Raw genomic sequence first — 18,093 nt, forward strand, 5'->3', positions numbered from 1 at the left:
GATAAGCATAATATTATCAAAATTATATACAAACTCTATACTAACAAATAGACACCCGCGTAATCATATAAAGGCTGTACAGAGGCACGACAAACATTATATTTTCGGATTCATATTAAGAAAATAAACAGGACTTATGGACCAACTAACACACTCGATACAAATATTAATTTTGCAAAGCAACACCTTGTCACTTTTGTTTATAATATCAATCATATTAATCAAATGTCAACAAGACTTAAAGCATGTTATATGTATCTAATAAAACAATTTAATTATACTAAACCAACTAATTTCAGATCTTTGATTTATGCCATGGTTTGTGAAAATATCGAATACGAATTTAGGACCGCAGTCACCGGATTGTAGTGACAGTTTTGTGAAAATTTAGGACCGTTATCATCGGGTTGTAGTTGTGTTGGCATGAGTTATTGATTTTGAATTATTGTTGTCTATGTGCTATGTGTATTGTGTGTATCGAATAAGAATAAGAACAAGAAAGTGTATCAAAAGTGTTTATTTCGTATATTGTATCGTATAGATTATCGTATTTTGTTATATGTGTGTGTTACTTGGCCTACTAGTTGGATCGATTGGTCTCTTGTTAGGCTGTATAGCTCATTCTTATAATTTCAGGTTTCGCCTAAGAGTTCGAGTTGGATAGCATTGAAGTTCGAGGATCTTAGTATTAGAGTAGATTGACTTTTGGATTTCCGTTAGCTGCGCTTTTGTAATAGTCATCTTTGTAATAGAATTTCGTATTAGTAAATTTGTATTTTGTATTAGTTTTGGTTTAGAATTAATAGTCTGGAAGTGCGGGCTGTTACAGATATCTTTCTCTTCCACTTTGTATTCGTATTATTATTCAAAATTCGTATGTATGATTTTAAGCAATTCTGATTTCGTGTAAAATTTGTATCTGATTCGTTATTTACCCAAATGCTGTGATTTTGGACTCTTTGTAAAGATATTTCGATTATCAACAATGTTCGTTCTTCGCATTTTTCTTAGTTTTGCTCGTAAATATATCAAAATCTGTTGTTTGTGTAATCTGTTGCTTAAATTTCTATTTGTACGTGCTAACTTCGTAAATTCATAGTAAATTGAAATTTTGTTCAAATATTATGAGTAATACCATTTTGGAAATCTCTTTTCGATATTTGCATTTTGAGTTTATAATTCGCTGCTAAATTCTGTGATTTTGATGTCTTAAACATCAAAATACTACTGTAATCAAGGGCTGATTTTGTTCCGCAGTTCACAAATCTGTCTTTTTTTGATTTCGTCACTTGTTCGTTTTTAATGAGCCTTACCATTCTGGAAACTTCTCAGAATTTCCTACAACTTTCGTGTTTCGTACTTTTTCATTTAAATTCTTCTTTATGCAGTAATTTAGCATTCTTTAGAACTGATAAGTCTGATTTTTACAATAATAAACAGTTATTTACGATTTTTGGTTTGCTTTATTAGACCAATATGTTTTGAGGTTATTTTAATATATTTGTATATGATTTAAAGATGTAAGTATTGGATGGGTGATATTTGAGTAGGTGTTTTGACTTATTTATGATATTTTTATCAATTGGGAGTTTGTAACACATCTGTCGCGAGTGGATAATCTCGTGATTGACACCTCCTATGCGGTGTAATTAAATTGTATGAGCGTGTCGTTGAAGTTGTGGAACACTTATAGCCATGGCTAGTGTGTGTAAGATTGCCTCCCATGTTCGTATGTAAACTGTTTTGTATATTATTTTGTAAGTGTAAGAGTACGCGTAAGAGTATGATTAAAGTTTATCATATGTGCTTTCGATTATATTATTTATGATCATTATTTATAAGTGGTAAGAACATATTTGGAAGTGTAAGTTATTTTGATTAAAAATTGTTTGTGTGTTCATATTGTGAATTTATGTATCATGATATTTTATTTTTCCTGATTTTTGACATCACTCGTTGTTTCGCTATGCGGTTTATGTTCATATTGACATCTTGTTCGGCCTTTATTCATGTTATACGTTATTTCATACCCGTATATGAGCATTTCGCTCTCTGTGGGTCGTTTGTTTTCTTTATTTTCCTCCTGTAGATGTTCTTACCTATGTGGGCTACTTAGTGGGAGGACTGCGAGTTGCAGAATTTTGATGAGTTATGTTTAATTCTTAGATTTTTGTTAGAGTTTGTTGTCGTGGTTGTAATTTTAGTCGTATTTTAATTTCAAGAATTATAAGTTATTGGTTTGTTAGGAAGTTGTTGAACTTTAATTGAATTTTGATGGAGTTTTATTAATGGAGGTTATATTTAATTTTTTATTTTCAGGCATCTTAATTAGTAGGGGTTATTAAAATTACAAATATCTTTCTTTCCAATATATTTTCTTCTCAAAAAATAAAATATTCTTAATAATAAGATAATAAAAGATAAGAAAATAAAAGATGCCTACGGTTTTAAAAGTGCTTTTCCTTTTGTAACAAAATTAATAATTAGATAATAAAAGATACCAAATTTCATGAGGGGTACATTCAGTTCAGATTTTAGAGGATTTATAACAATTTATTGAATGATTATTACTAATTTTAATTGTACGCAGATTTTAACGAAATTGTTGAATAAATCTCGCAGATTCTTGTTGATTTGAGTAGTGATTTTTACAAATACATAAAAAAATCTCGGATTTTGCTAAAATTTCTAAAAATATAAAATACACTAATAAATCCATCAAAATCTACAATTTTATAAAATACAAAAAAAAAATCCATGAACTTTTGAATAACACTAAATTTTAATTAATTTTTTAAAATCCAAATTTAATATCATCATATTTTAATGTACTTTTTAAAATTTAAATTGAATATCACCAGATTTTAAAAGACTTTTTAATCCCTATTGAATAATATCAAATTTTAAAGAATTTTTAAGAATCCAAATTAAATATCCTAAGATTTTTAAAATCCAATTTTTTTTAAAATCCGAATTAAATACCATCCTATTTTTTAATTCATAAATGAGTAAAAGCCTCAAGTGTATATAGTCCAGGGACTACTTCATGTCTTCATCCATTGTATGCTGGAAATTTAGGACAATGGGGGAACACAAGCAGCAGCAGCAGCAGCAGGGTGTCACAGAGCAAGAAGAACACTTTGATGTTCTGGACAAACTGGGTCACAAAACTGGTCTCACCAAACCTAGGTGACTTTACAATCAACATTACTTATATACATTGTTACTGCCTCATTACTTATTAAAATAATCAAGATTATCTATAAATTCCTCTTCTTCTTTTTTGTTCCTTTTAGTAGATAGTCCTTCCGTGTAAACATTAAATGCCTTAATTTTGTTGAATTGGTTGCGAAAAAAGAATTATTTGAAATTAACCGATGATGACATGAGTTAGAATCTTGATCGTGTGTTAATAATCATGATGGTATGAAATGTGTTTCTTGGATTTCATCGAATATTTATGATGCGCCTGTTTCATGATTAAAGGTTGTTTCTTTCAGGCATATATATTTTTTATATGTTAATTTCTACTCCTATTTCATTGCTGCTATGATTAAAGCCTGACAATTTGATGTCATTATAGGGGGATACACAACAATGGTCTGAAATGCTTCACTTTTTTAAAAAAATAGTTGCGAATGTGTTTTTTTTGTAGTCATTTTCTTTCCGTAATGAGATGTGGCAATAATTAATCCCTCGACACATCGACTTTGTGAAAAAATATTGATGCTTCAAACTTGCTGTGCATGGATACTTTTGAGATACCTTATATACTCTATTTAAATAGACGCATTTACAATTTATCAGTGGTAATAATATCTCGATGTTTTAACAGAACAAAAACTGCTAGTAAGTATTGAGACTCTATTTTAGCTTGTGCTAGACCTCATTCCTGAAGATCAATTACAATTTTATAAGTAGGATTGTCTTAATGTATGTAACCACGTATAAACTGCTAATAAGTACATCGACTTTACCTGTCTGAGTTATCAAGATGCTGCAATATCTATATGTATATTAACTTAAACTTACCTGTTATAGGGGAGCTGTTCATCGTGATGGAGACTATCATCGAGCTGTGCATGTTTGGATATATGCCGAAAGCACACAGGAACTACTTTTACAGCGACGTGCTGACTGCAAGGATTCATGGCCTGGCTTGTGGGATATTTCTAGTGCGGGTCATGTATCTGCAGGAGACTCATTCCTTGTCACAGCCAGGTAGATATATCTCTTTAGATTACTCTATGGCTGTACTTCGTAAGAGTAGTGTAACAAAGTTTTACAAGTAGCATGTATTTGCTTCTTGTTATTAACGGTTAAGAAAAAAATGGCATTGGTAAATTGCTATTATTATTTTTATTTTTACCATAAAATTAGTGCAATAGAAATTTCTTAATGGCTGAATTATAAATATAAAAAAGAGTAATGTTCTTACACTCTTGTTTGCACCAAACCTGCGTTAATCATTTTAATTTTATGCTCATCTAAAATGGATGATAAAGATTGTACTACCACCTCAATAGCTAAACTGGACCTTGTATTACATGAAAGTTTTCCAGTGTAACACTGTTCCATGTGTGTATTTATGTTTCCATGCTGATGCAGGATCTTTATCTCAATGCTAAACTTATTCATATGATAGAGTTAGAGAAGGATTTAGGACTGAGATGAAGAATGTGATGATTGAAAAGCTGGGCCTCACACCCAGAATGCTCTTAAGGGACTTCTAGTATATTTAATTAAATTTTGAAATGTTGACTGGATCCATTAAACTTTACCATAATCTGGAATCTTCTAAAGGATTACTGTGCACTTTAAGTGATCTGGAATCTTTCAACCAAACTTATGGTATAGAAATATTATATAATCTTGAACCTCTCCACCTAAATCTGGAATTCAAGACTGAGAGTCTTGATTTCCAGTATTGCCTCAGGTACTCTCTTTTTACTTTTCTGAGATACTGGTATATAGTGTCACCATATATGGGGAGTGGTTTTGCTTTCTTCATTTTCTCTTCTGCTTTTTTTTCTTACGCATACAAATTATATTACTAATTTGAAACCTAAAGAGTCTTTTTCTTAATCACTTTTTTTTCATTATTGACCTTATCTGTCCTTGTTCTATGTGCATAACTAATAGGAGTCCGAAGGCACTGCTTACTGGACACTTTAATCATTTCTTACTTCCTAAAGATTTTCAGTAATCAATTGGAGGTGTTGATTTGCATTTCGATGCATGAAGCAATTAAGTTGTTGTCGATATCTTATAACAACTTTCAATTATAGAACAGGAATATTATAGAGCCATGGTAACTGCATTTCAAGTTAAAGAATCACCTTCTTAGGGAAAAAGTTTTTTGTTCGCCTTTCAAGAGAAAGAAGCAACTCCCCTCTCTTTTTATCTACAGTTTATATATTTTCACATAGAAAATATCCCTAAACCTCTTTTCCTAGAGTGAATTTTAGTCTTGATCCAAGTTCACTAGGAAAGAAACTATCATAGATATTTTTTTTTGTGGATGATGCATCCAAGTACAAGCTTATGGGTTTATTATGTTTTCAAATAGTTGTGGTCTGCATGAAAATTAAAATTTGTAATTCTTTAACTTTCTCTAACACTTGTGTTCCTACAGGAGGGAGCTCCATGAAGAGCTTGGGGTACTCCTACCCAAGGATGCATTTGAAAAACTATTCATTTTTCTACAAGAGAGGTTGGTAGATAAAACCTTTTCTTTTATGTTGAATCTTTTTGTTGTCAACAACTCTTAGTTTTACTCTATTTACACTGCGGTACCACGATGTTTTTTAAACTATTTTTTGTGCAGTATGGTTACTTGCTATAAACTTAAATACTGACTCACACGAGGTTTGAACCTTTGAGGCCTTGACCTCTTGTTACCAAGAGCGGGTGGTATCCAATGGGCTACAATGCTAGGTTTTTGTTTCAAACATTTCTGGCCTAGTAGTATTTAAGCTGTCTACTTTACATTTGAGAAACTTATTTTTTTTTTTCAATTTGCTTGTTGCTTCAAGATCAAAGCTTTTCTTCTTTTTATGTTGACTTTATCAAGAAAAATGAGTTGCATTTAAATTCAACAAGTATACATAAGAAATTATGTTTTCGACTACAATACATAGTTGTTTTTCTATCACAAGGAAATTTCATGGTTAGTTTTTCCTGGATTGTGGAGAGTTGGAGAAAAGAGTTGTGATTATGCTTCATGATGCAAGAGCAGTGATTGAATTCTATTAAATACTTATTTTGTTTGCTGTCTTTTAAATAGTTTTAATGTAATTTATTTGGTACAAGATTGTTAGGTTTTTTTTTTTATTAAAATCATGCCTCTCTTAGATTAGCAGTGGGAGAAATATACTTGTTGAGATTTGAGAGCTAAACTATTATTATGACAGGGTTTGTGTAAGGATTTTTTCTTTTGTATAAAATTGTTCTACATTTCTAATTATAGATTGTTGGATGAATTCACAATGTTTATTTAGCACTGTCTTTCTCAGGAACGTTGTTTATTTAATCTATTCATTATCCTTTGAATACCTTGTCCATCAGTTGCTTATATCTACTGAAATTTACAATGCAGAGGATTAACATATAGTTTAGCAAGACAAAGCATTCCAACGATCCGTCCGTGTAACACTTAAATTTGCTATTGTTGTTTCTGCTGCATTGTAGTTATTTAATCATACAGATGTGTGAGCTACTGAATAAACTTTCCATAAGTTATGTTATGTATGTTTCCTCTCCTCCATCTTTTCCTATATCACAGAGTACATACTATTTCTGGTAAAGACACAGGGTACATACTACTTTAAAACATGGATGCTTCATTTAAATTTTTTGTAGAAATGAAATAGTACTAGCTGATGAAAGAGCTAATTTGATTACAGACACTAAATGTAACGGACAAATTAAAATATGTTACTTAGTTATAAAATAAGATAATTACAGATAATGTGATATATGAATCGATATATTTTTTGTTTCATATATTTAGGCATGATATAATTTTGTCATATAGAATTTTCAAATGCAAAAATGAACCAAAATTAAGGCATTAACTCACATGGGGACATGCAACATTTGCAAAACCTTCGGTGATGCGAGGTTCGACTTTCACCCCACCTCCATACAGTGTTGATTTTAATTTGTTTCTTGAAAAAGGAGGGAAGAATACCTTAACCAGTTATCTGTTTACCACTTGCAACTTGAAAATGAATTTCCTGAGCACATGCATAGGAAACATACTGGAAAAAAAAATTCATTATTAACTCATCAAAGGGAACTTATTAAGTGTGATTATTTATTTGGGATGCATGATTATTCATAAACTAGATTCTTTTAGTAAAAATAAACATTTTTCCAAATTACTTATACACTAATGTATCTGATGAAGTTTAAAACTGTTCAAAATCATACATTTTATGCAATTAACGAAGAGATTGGAGGACCATCCTTTTAAATGTCATTACACGGACATCATAAAAGTCTTGTCAACTCTCATTCAGCTAAGATTAGTACATTTTCACTCTGTTGTATGTACCATAAGAACATTTTTAGCTAAAAGAAAATACGCTGAGATATCTTTAATATGTGCCTATTGTTCGTAATCCTGAATTTAAAAAATCTTTTTTTTACAGGTTCTTCATTTCTTATTTAGTACATGTTTTTGTAATTCTAATTCACTAGTCGGCGTGATTATATTCTAGAATTTCTGTGCCTTATTGTATCATAGATTGTTTGAGTTCTGATTTCAATAAATGAGCTCATGAGATGTTTCTTCAGGGATTTAGTTTAAATGTTTCTAATGGTAATTAGTGTACTTGTTTACTTTAAACCTTATATTTCCACAAGTATTTGCATGGTGAAGGAACTTTCATCAGTGTACATCATAATGCAGTGTCACAAATGGAGGCACCTTCATCAATAATGAATACAATGATGTATATTTGGTGACAACTTTGGAGCCAATTCCATTAGAGGCTTTCACTCTTCAGGTGAGGAGATATCGGTATAATTCAATATTTAAATTATATATCAGATCAAATGGAATGGAAAGTCAGATATCCAGTGATTTGTTGGTTATCCAGGATTCAGTTCAGGTATCTGTTAAAAGTTGAACAACGTGACATCTTCTAGATCTTTTGATACATGACTCTTTCAGTAGAATAATGTATATCAAAGGTTTAAGTGCCCGTAATGTTCCCATTCTGGGTGTGAATCAATTTCAGGGTCCTGCCCATCTTTCCTCAATTTCTCCTAAAATTGCTTCTCAGTTCTTGTATTTATTTTGTATACATGGGGATCACACACAATGTTAAGGTTTTCTTGTTAAAAGTTTACATTCAAGTCTATTCTTCAGTTTCGGTCTGTAATAAATACATGTCGGGTGATTTGTTTTTTCTTCTTTTCCTGCTGCCTTTGACCTATATGCAATATTAGTTTGTTTGCAAGTTATGGCATCATATTAATTTGGTCCTGGCATCCGGTCTGGATTTGTTTTGCATGTATGTATGATTACCTGTGATTGGCTTTGTTTTGTATGAATGTATGATTACCTATGATTGGCTTTGTTTTACTTGCATTAGCTAGAATTATTTTTTTTTATTATTTCAATGTGATTTCCCTTTAGGAATCAGAAGTCTCAGCTGTTAAATATATCTCCATTGAGGAGTATAGAAGCAAGCTTGCTACTGAAGATCCTCAGTATGTCCCTATCGATGTAAATGGTCAATACAATCAGCTCTTCGAGACAATTGCGAAAAGGTATGTCTTTCTAAAATTTTGCCTGATTGTGCTAAGTAATTTTCCTCAAAAAGTGTTCTTAAAATGGGTGGAGAGAGGATATTATCTTACATCCCTTGCTATAGTAGGCTTTCGGGACTTGTTTATGATTTTATGTATATTAATATTGAGAAAGCTTACTTGAATGAATTAAATATTCATGCGGCATGCCTTTATTGAGTCCTTCGACCTCTTGTTACCAAAAGGAGAGGGGTAATCACTAGTGAGTATAACTTATAAGTTAAGACATGAATTTTATTTATTATTTATTAATCTTATTTACGAACACATTGTCCACGACCCATTATAATGTTTAAAGACCTAAACTTGTGGCTCAATCACCCAACTCAAGTATAAATCGACAGTTGGGTGATTGAGTTTTCATTAACTGTTTGAAATCCAAAGTGTATACAGTGACATATTTCAGGTTACATTATGTACTACGAAAAGAACTGAACAAGTTATTATAAAAGCAGAGAACATTATAAGTTGTGAGAAATGAATGCCAGCTATGTAATGAGTTCTGTACACAATCTTCTAAAAACAGATTTCTCTTTCGGATCACATCCAAGGGATTGACTAGGTTTTTATGTTATACTACAAGGTACAAAGGAAATATTGAGACACGGAGATTGGATCTACAAAAGAAGCTCTCCCGCTATGCTCCTGTCTCTCTTAATGCAGAGGTTTTAACTTTTTTTCTTGCTGCACTAATTTTTAATTGTTGTATTTGGTTTTGGATTTAATATTCATATTTTCTTCAGTATACTGTTTGAACATATATAATTTTTTGAGTTCAATATTAACACCCTTTGTCCTTGCGAGTTGTGGATATAATAGCCAGTTAGCATATATATAGGTTTATTTCGGAAGAATGAATTAAGAATTGACAGTTTTGTATTATGAATTTGGTTGTCAGATGTTATGAATTTGGTTTTCAGGGCCAATGACACGTATACACCTCAAAACACTGTTTTCAGCAATTCAGTTAATATGCGCCCTCTTTCACTCACAAATAAGACTGGCTGGTTTTCCTTTTTTGAGTTGTCCCATACAGTCAGTTGACTTATTTTTTTTAATAATTGGCAAACATTCTTACATCTATACTTCTATACTATAATTGACTTATTTCAATCTAAAATGAGATTAAATTAATGAGATTCTAGGAAAAACACCAAGACTCCTAGGCATTTACATAAAAAAAACGAAAAAAAAGCTATGGGGTCCATAAGTAAGAATTACACACAAAAAACACAAATATAAAGTACATCTGGAAGTACATCTGAACATAATATGCTAACAAAACATTAGAAAGCAAATGTCCAAATATTAAGTACATCTGGAAGTGAAATCACAGAACAGTCTCAAACTCATGTCTTCAATAGACTGAAAATTCAAAATTTATTACTCCCTCTGTCCCTCCCATTTGTTTACACTTTCCTTTTTGGGATGTCCCATCCAATTGTTTACATTTCAAAACTTTGCAAAAATAGTAAAGTTTTTATAATTTTTAAATTAACTACATCCACTACTTTCCTCCACTATAACCACTTTATACATATAATATTAATCGGTCCCACTACTTTACTCATTTTTTCAACTTTTCTCCACTACTTTATCATTTTTCTTAAACTCCGCGTCCCACCCAAATGTAAACATTTGGGAGGGACGGAGGGAGTACCTTTTTTCATTTATGTTTGTTAAGGTATCAGATTATTAACTTCTGTTGCTTAAATACAGCTTGTATTGATAAATTCGGTTTTTTGCAGTTAACGGGCATCACTGAAGCAGACAAAGGGGCATTGGAGTATATTATAAAAGCTGCCAGGATAATGGATGACATTTTTCACCTTCAGGTTGTCTTAGTTTGCGAACTAGCTTTTTAGCCTGCGTATTGGCCCTGGTTCACAAGTCTTGTTGGAGAGAATAATGTAGAACAAAACTAAAGCACAGATTAACAGCCTTCGTAGATTGAACCGGAACATATCTACCCCAAGTTGATTATAAATTATAATTACTGTCTAGGAAAAATGTATATCTGTATAAGCAGGCGTAAGAAATTAATCGTTCAACAGAAGGGATCATTACAGGGAAAGAAAACTCTAATAAACTTGGGCCAAACAAGAGGGAAAAATTATTATTAGGGTTTTTGGACTACTCTATTGTTCTGCAGAAGATTAATTCTAATGACTTTGATTTACTTGATCTTTTTATTGGGAGCATGGTTGCTCATGGTGATGGGAAGTGGTTCGGAGTCTGGTCTCACATTGATACTTATTAAAGGATTTTAACCATCAATGTCGTTAATTGTTGTGATTGGTGAAGGTTTTGTGCTTTTAGCTTTACTATTAAAGTATTGAACTCAAATTTCCTTGTTTGTCCTTTAGACTTGGTACAGCAACCCGTCTTTGCGGGATTGGTTAAACAAGAATGCTGAACTTTCTGACTTGGATAAGTTAAAGTGGAGATATTTTCTTATCAACAAATATCCTTGGTAAATCCTTTATTTAGTGCTATTTATGATTATCATCTCTCGCTATATTGTTACAAATTTGATGACCATCTATTTGAGCGCATGATATACAACACTTGAAAAGTGATATCAAATGTTAGGTCAATTCCTAATGAGGTCCATTATTCTGTTTATTATGTGCATTATCTATGCAACATAAGACTAGCCTGCCTCTTTTTGCAGGTCTTGTATCGATGAGAACGAAGCATTTTTGACAACTGCAGACTCCGCTATCAAGTTGCTTCCTGAGGCTACAAAGCCAGTCACGGGATGGAAGGGTCTTGAATACAGATCTGCCTTTCCTGCTGAAAAGTCACCATGTGCAAATTTTTACCCTTCAGATATGGATAAAATGGTACAGTGTTGAAAGTTACTTTTTACATGCTTCATTAAAATTAATCCATCAAGCACTACTAGTTTCACCTGCATGAATGCTTATAGAGTTGTACTTGTGGTAGGAATTTGAATTATGGAAGGACAGCCTCACAGTGAACCAAAGGCTGGAGGCAACTGGATTTTTTAGTGTTATTAAAAGGCTGAGTGAACTGGACTTGGACTCCTCAAAATGCAGAAATACAGCAGTTAATTCTACTCTTCCTCACGATCTTTATGTTGTTCCATACTCTCAAGAGTATGAAACTTTCCTTGTTAAAGCTGCCGAGTTGCTTCGAAAAGCAGGGGACATGACTGACACACCAAGGTTTATTTTCTAATCAACTTCATCTTTCAAGTTACTGGAATCCTGGAAATTAAATTAATCCAAAAGCATTATTTGTGTAGTTTAAAGAGGCTGCTTCATGGAAAGGCTGATGCTTTCCACACCAATGACTACTACGAGTCTGATATAGCTTGGATGGAACTGGTAAGCACAGTAGTGTTTATGATCAATTTTTTTTTTTGAGGTATCTACCGGATCTGATGTTGGTATGTGAGGATTCGTTTATGATGTGGGGTTTATTTACTCTCACTATTACTCTACTGATTTAATTTTTATTTATCTTTATTCATAAAAGTAAGTCTCAGTTTGTTTATAAAAATATAATTTACCAGTACATTCTCCATATTCGTATTTATTACTCCTATTTGTTTGTAATTGATTTATAATTATATATATTCTCAGTTCCTTCTAAAAATACTTTATATTCTTCAAGCAAGGATTGAATTACAGCCAACACAGCTAGTCTCAGATAAGAGCGGTTCCCAAGTGGTATTTTGATTTACCTTACACATACCTATACCATATTATTAAAACCGAAATATTAAAAGTTTGCCAGTTTGGTTTCCAGTAGGTCATTCTATTTAATAAATTAACAAAATAATAAAAGTAATAATAACTAACCAATTGCTTTTTCTAATTAAAACACATTACCTTTTATATCTTTTCAAAATAAAATCCCTCATCCAAAAATACTCAATTGCAATCATTATGGCTTCTCCCCATTCTTGAACTACTATAACAGTATCACTAGAAGGTCTAACCGTAATCACTATTTCTAAAGGTCGTTGTAGTTGTTTATGTTTGCATCCAACTATCTATTTTCTGTTCTGATTTTTAAATTTTTTTAAAATGTATATTACTTGTGTGCTACACTATTCCGCAAACAAATTTGATAACTTTGTTTTTATCTTACCAAGGACTCTAAGTTGGACATTACTATAGGCCCGTATGAGACGTATGAAGATGCGATATTCGGGTACAAGGTAATTAATTGACTCTGTTTATATACATCCTAATTTAGTTTAAACTCTGTGTAAAAGATGAAGGTCATACAAATTCCTGTGTCCGGAGTCACTATTTTTATAAGATTTTGACTTGTCCTGATCTTAACAGCGTTCTAAATTACCTATGGAGCATTTATGTTTATGCTAGGATATTATAACTACATTGTTTACATTCTTAGATATATCCTTGAAACTAGTGCTAGTGCTACTGACCCACTATTTGAAATAAGCACGAGTTTATCCGTGATATACCTACAAGTTTATAAACTGTAACGGCTTCTGATATATGGAACATGGTGGAAAACTTGGGTTCTGTCGAAAATCATTGCTAACAAAATAGTCCATTGAGGATGAGCATTTATGACCATTTTTTAATAGAATTTATCTAGTTCTTTTGTGTTTGTGTAACATACCGTAAAGTTTCTGTTCAGGCCACATTTGAGGCATTCGTTGGGGTTCGTGATGACAAAGCAACTGCTCAACTTAAACTCTTTGGTGATCATTTGCAGGTACTTTCTGTAAAATCGCCTTGATTTGTCCCCATGTATTTTCTACAGTTAGAAGGTGCACTTTCACCCTAACGAAGGTCTTCTTGTTGCAGGTTTTGGAGAAAAATCTTCCACTAGATAATGTGTACAAATCAGAGGTTGTGTTTGCTGCTCCTATTCGCGTCGTCCAGCTTTTATATAATGCAGGGGTTAGTCACTGTGTACATATGAACAACTGTAGTTTGTTTCAATTTTCTTACCTTGCATGTAATGTAACATTCACAAACACTAAAGCATAAGAAAGTCTTTTGTCATGGAGAAGAACAAAGGTAAGTATAATTGGAAAGGTCACTGGAAAGACATCTAACGTCTCATGTTAATTGGAAAGGTATAACTGGAAGTGTTGAAGAGTCTAAGATTATCTTGGGGACTTCCTCTGATGCCTTCAGGTTTTAAAGGGACTGGTTACTTAACACTATATATAATTTAGAGAATTACATTTCTCTGTATAGGGGATGGGGCAATGACATTCTAATGCACAACCTAGGCTAGCACTTCATTCTCTACATTTCCCTCTTAACAGCAGAAATACTGTAAATCTCCATTTCAGGTCCTCAATATCTTCAAAAACGGCCCTAAATCTTCACCCACTTAGTACCAAGATTGTCTTCAAACTTTCAAGAATATTTCAGTATATTTTCATTAGATAAATATTTCTCGATTTTTTAGACAACACAGACAGCTAGCTGGTATTTCTCCAGTTACTTACGGAATGTTACTCTAAAGACGAATTAAGCACATATTCTCGCTGGACTTGTATATGTTACTTGAGCTCATAATGTTTTTATCATTTTTGTTTGGACAAAATGTTACCGGGGTGTTTATGATATCAATTGAATTTATACCTTATGGCAGGATGTGAAGGGTCCGCAGACAGTTGCATTTAATCTTCCAAATGATGAACGTATAGTAAAGGACCGAGGATCATCAATGGTCATGCTGAAGAATGTTTCAGAAGCAAAGTAATATACTATCAATAAAGATCATGATATCAAGATAACATGTCATCAAACTATAGTTCATCTGTATTTACTCCATATCGGATATCCTTTAACTTGTTGAACTGAATTTTTAACCAGGTTTAAGTTAATTCTCCGTCCTATAGCTTATGCTTGTATTTCAAAGGAACAACAGCATCATGTGGACTTTGACTCTTTCTTCACTCACATAATTTGCCATGAATGTTGCCATGGTATTGGACCACACAGCATAACACTTCCAAGTGGTAAAAAGTCTACAGTTAGATTGGTAAGTTGGCTTATACAACAAATTTGATAGTACTTGTTGTGTAGATATTCTTCGTTTTAGTGGGTCTTTTTCTAATTTTTTTAATTAATACGTTGGAACTTTTAATGCATGGCCTTGTCTCATTTAAAGAAAATCAACAATGCTTTGTGTTGCGTACGCACTAGTATTGCAGTGTGCTTATTAATAACACTATCTGTTAGTTCTTGATTTGGTTCACTTGATGATTATACCTTCATTTGTCTAGTATCTGACTGAATTTATTAACGGGAAATTATTTTTTTACGTTATTTAAAATATATTTCGTATTGTAGTTTGTATATACATGTACTATTCATGATTAAATAATACACACACACACACATCTTGGATTAGCACCAGTAGGTAGTAAACTAATACTAAAAAATTCAAGATCAGTAGGATAAAAAAAGTGAACTAAACACCTTTCATTTTTCTTCCTTGATAGTAATCACATATTCAGTTCTTGGTAAGTTCAATTTTCCCATACAAGTTAAAATTGCCAAAACAAACATGGCCTTGAACTGTCTTGTCTTCCTCCTGTAAAAGGTGTCCAATTTTTGAGTCTTAGAGGGATTCTTGGTAGTTTCTTTATAGAGCCAGTGGCCACCATACTGTCGTAGCTTACACATGGAATTGTACAAGCAAAGGAGTTTTCATTTAGCCGAAAAAAAGGAGTTCGTTTCACCAAATTAAAGGACCACTGTTTCTACTTTATGATAAGCTTGACTCATCATGTAAGTCTGTACACGTCAAGTAAATGAGCTACTTCTGTAAAGGCAAAATGATTCAACGAAATCTGTAAAGTGCTGTTTTATAATTGAAATATTAATGGATTTGGGGAAGCCTGGTAATATAGGTCTATCCTCCTTCCCTAATGACAAGGTCAGGGGTCAGAGTTCTCATAGTTCATAGGGGCCCTCTTTAAGAACTATGCTTGCCTTTTCGAAAAAAGGTGTAGGAGCAAGAACTCACTCATAGTGGTTACACAAGTGAGGTGAATTTTGCTTTTCTTGATCGCAACATGTATGCTTGTCCTATTTTGTAGAACACATGCTATGCTACCTATCAATTATTCAATGTAGAGAAAAGGGTAAAAGAAAAGTCTTACATGATACATTCCCCAGGCCTGCTGGTGTTGTGCATTGTGTACATGCATCGCATCCTTCTATGTGATTGTCATATTTCGTTCATGTAAAACAGGAGCTCCAAGAACTCCATTTACCTTTAGAAGAAGCCAAAGCTGATATTGTTGGTCTTTGGGCCTTAAAGTTTTTAATCGACAAGGTTAGTTTCTTTCTAATTGGTTGTATATATCTTGATATGATGACAATATTGTATCATACAAACCTCCGCCGCGTTCATATGTGTCGGTGTTAAGATGTTTTCGAGCCAAGTACTATTGTTACAAGTAATTAATCCCTCAATAAAAAATAAGTAGCTGCGTAAAAAAAATTTAGACTTCGGTACGAGGCAAGGAGAGAACTTTTCATGATCCTTCAAGGATAGAATATGCTCAAAACAACTCCTGTATCTTGATCATTTTGGAAAGCTAACTGAATAATCTCTTCTGCTAAAATCTGGCTTGACTATTTTAGACACCAAGTTTTTTTACTTACTGAAATTGAACTGCCTTCCTCTAGGATGTTCTTTCAAGTAGTCTGATGAAATCGATGTATGTTTCGTTCCTTGCGGGATGCTTCAGATCTGTACGTTTTGGATTAGAGGAAGCTCATGGGTAACTCATTTATTCATCAATATTCTTGTTTTTAATGAATGGTGTATATTAGATCGGGATGAGTGACTTGATATACTTTTTCAGCAAAGGACAAGCACTGCAATTTAATTGGTTATTCGAAAAAGGTGCCCTTGTTTTGCATGAAGATGAAACTTTCTCTGTTGACTTTGATAAGGTATTATTACTTGTACAAATTTCCAATTCTTCACACTGCTTTTCAGACAGTACAAAATAACTGTGTAACTTCAGGTTGAAGGTGCAGTGGAGAGCTTGAGTAGAAAAATACTAACGATACAGGCCAAAGGTGATAAAGATGCTGCAAATGAACTTCTTCAGTATTACTGTCAAATGACACCACCACTGCAAATGGCTTTGAAGAAGCTAGAAATGGTTCAGGTTTGACAGTCACATAGCCTTGGTTCTCTGCCATGCATAACTCTACATATTAATAGTATTTGTAGCGAAAATGGGTCAGCTGAAGCTGTTGACTTCAAACCTTGCATTATTGTTTACCTAGACGGCGAAGAATTCGCAGTGCATAACCTTAAGATGGAAACAAATGGCAACACAGTTTTTATAGAAATTTTCTTAATTTTTTTTAATGAAAATGTTACAGTTGCAAAACAAATGCATATGAACTAATCACCTATAAACCACTGAATGATGGATAATCAAATTAGACATGAACCGAAATAAATTTTTTAACATTTGTTTTTGCAAATAAGTATTACATTTCTTAATTGCTTGTCACACTTCCTGAATTCTGAAATGATTCATCTTAATGTTTTGCAGGTTCCCATAGATATAGCTCCCGAGTTCCCAATTGCAGAACAAATATTGCACGCGAGTCGTTAAAAGTTCATCTGTGCAACTGTTAGGTGCCAGGAGGCTGGAGGCTGGAGATGCTTGAGGATACTTAATTATTTTCACAAATGTGATTTTCAGTGAAAGTATGCTCCTTGTGCTTCTAATATATGTAGTTCCCTTTCATAAATGTGAGCGATTTTGACTTTTTTTACAGTAAAAATTGTAAAAGTGTAAACTATTTTGCTTGTGGCAAGTTTAATCTGGTTACAATTGAATACTTTTGCAAGTCCTCTGGATTTTCTAAACTATGATATTATTCTACATATTTTGATATAGGGTTGAATAATTTTTTGCTTACTGCGTAGTTTTGTATTTTTCTAAAATGGGATGGAAATCTATCAATCCACTCAGCTGTGCTAAAAATTTGCAAAGAGATGGTAGATTGTAAGAGTTGATCAAATATTTGCGCGTCGCATATGAAACTTGATCCAAAAGATTATGTTGATGTAGTTGGATATTTAAGTAAACATAGATTAATATTTTAAAAAAACTATTAAGTTATTATAATCCATACCTATATATACACGGAATTTGAAGAAAGAGTGGAACAACAAGGTGGATAGATGTAGGAGAAAGCACAACAAGAAGTTGGTGGAGGACGATCGAGGGATCTTCCAAGAAGAAGCTGATGGATAGATCCAATA

At 32.7% G+C, this 18,093-nt stretch overlaps 1 protein-coding gene across 1 annotated transcript; it reads left to right on the forward strand.

Moving 5' to 3' along the window:
- Window positions 1–3,038: 3,038 nt before the first annotated feature.
- Window positions 3,039–17,710, forward strand: LOC141670679 (nudix hydrolase 3-like). The gene is made up of 21 exons (XM_074476633.1): window positions 3,039–3,189; window positions 4,042–4,221; window positions 5,636–5,713; window positions 7,916–8,012; window positions 8,648–8,781; window positions 9,404–9,485; window positions 10,569–10,655; window positions 11,187–11,293; window positions 11,495–11,666; window positions 11,770–12,011; window positions 12,092–12,173; window positions 12,947–13,012; window positions 13,465–13,542; window positions 13,635–13,730; window positions 14,437–14,543; window positions 14,661–14,829; window positions 16,048–16,131; window positions 16,488–16,582; window positions 16,667–16,757; window positions 16,832–16,978; window positions 17,375–17,710. Exons 1-21 carry the CDS (start codon window positions 3,047–3,049, stop codon window positions 17,435–17,437), a joined length of 2,400 nt encoding a protein of 799 aa, XP_074332734.1. The 5' UTR covers window positions 3,039–3,046; the 3' UTR covers window positions 17,438–17,710.
- Window positions 17,711–18,093: the final 383 nt, after the last annotated feature.

Source organism: Apium graveolens, chromosome 1, assembly GCF_009905375.1.
Source record: "Apium graveolens cultivar Ventura chromosome 1, ASM990537v1, whole genome shotgun sequence".
NCBI classification, from domain to species: Eukaryota; Viridiplantae; Streptophyta; class Magnoliopsida; order Apiales; family Apiaceae; genus Apium; species Apium graveolens.

Coding starts and splice junctions, on each gene's coding strand:
- LOC141670679 (XM_074476633.1), top strand. CDS start 3,047: ATGTCTTCATCCATTGTATGCTGGAAATTTAGGACAATGGGGGAACAC. Junction 16,132..16,487: donor TAAAGTTTTTAATCGACAAG/GTTAGTTTCTTT, acceptor GCCTTCCTCTAG/GATGTTCTTTCAAGTAGTCT. Junction 16,583..16,666: donor GGATTAGAGGAAGCTCATGG/GTAACTCATTTA, acceptor ATACTTTTTCAG/CAAAGGACAAGCACTGCAAT.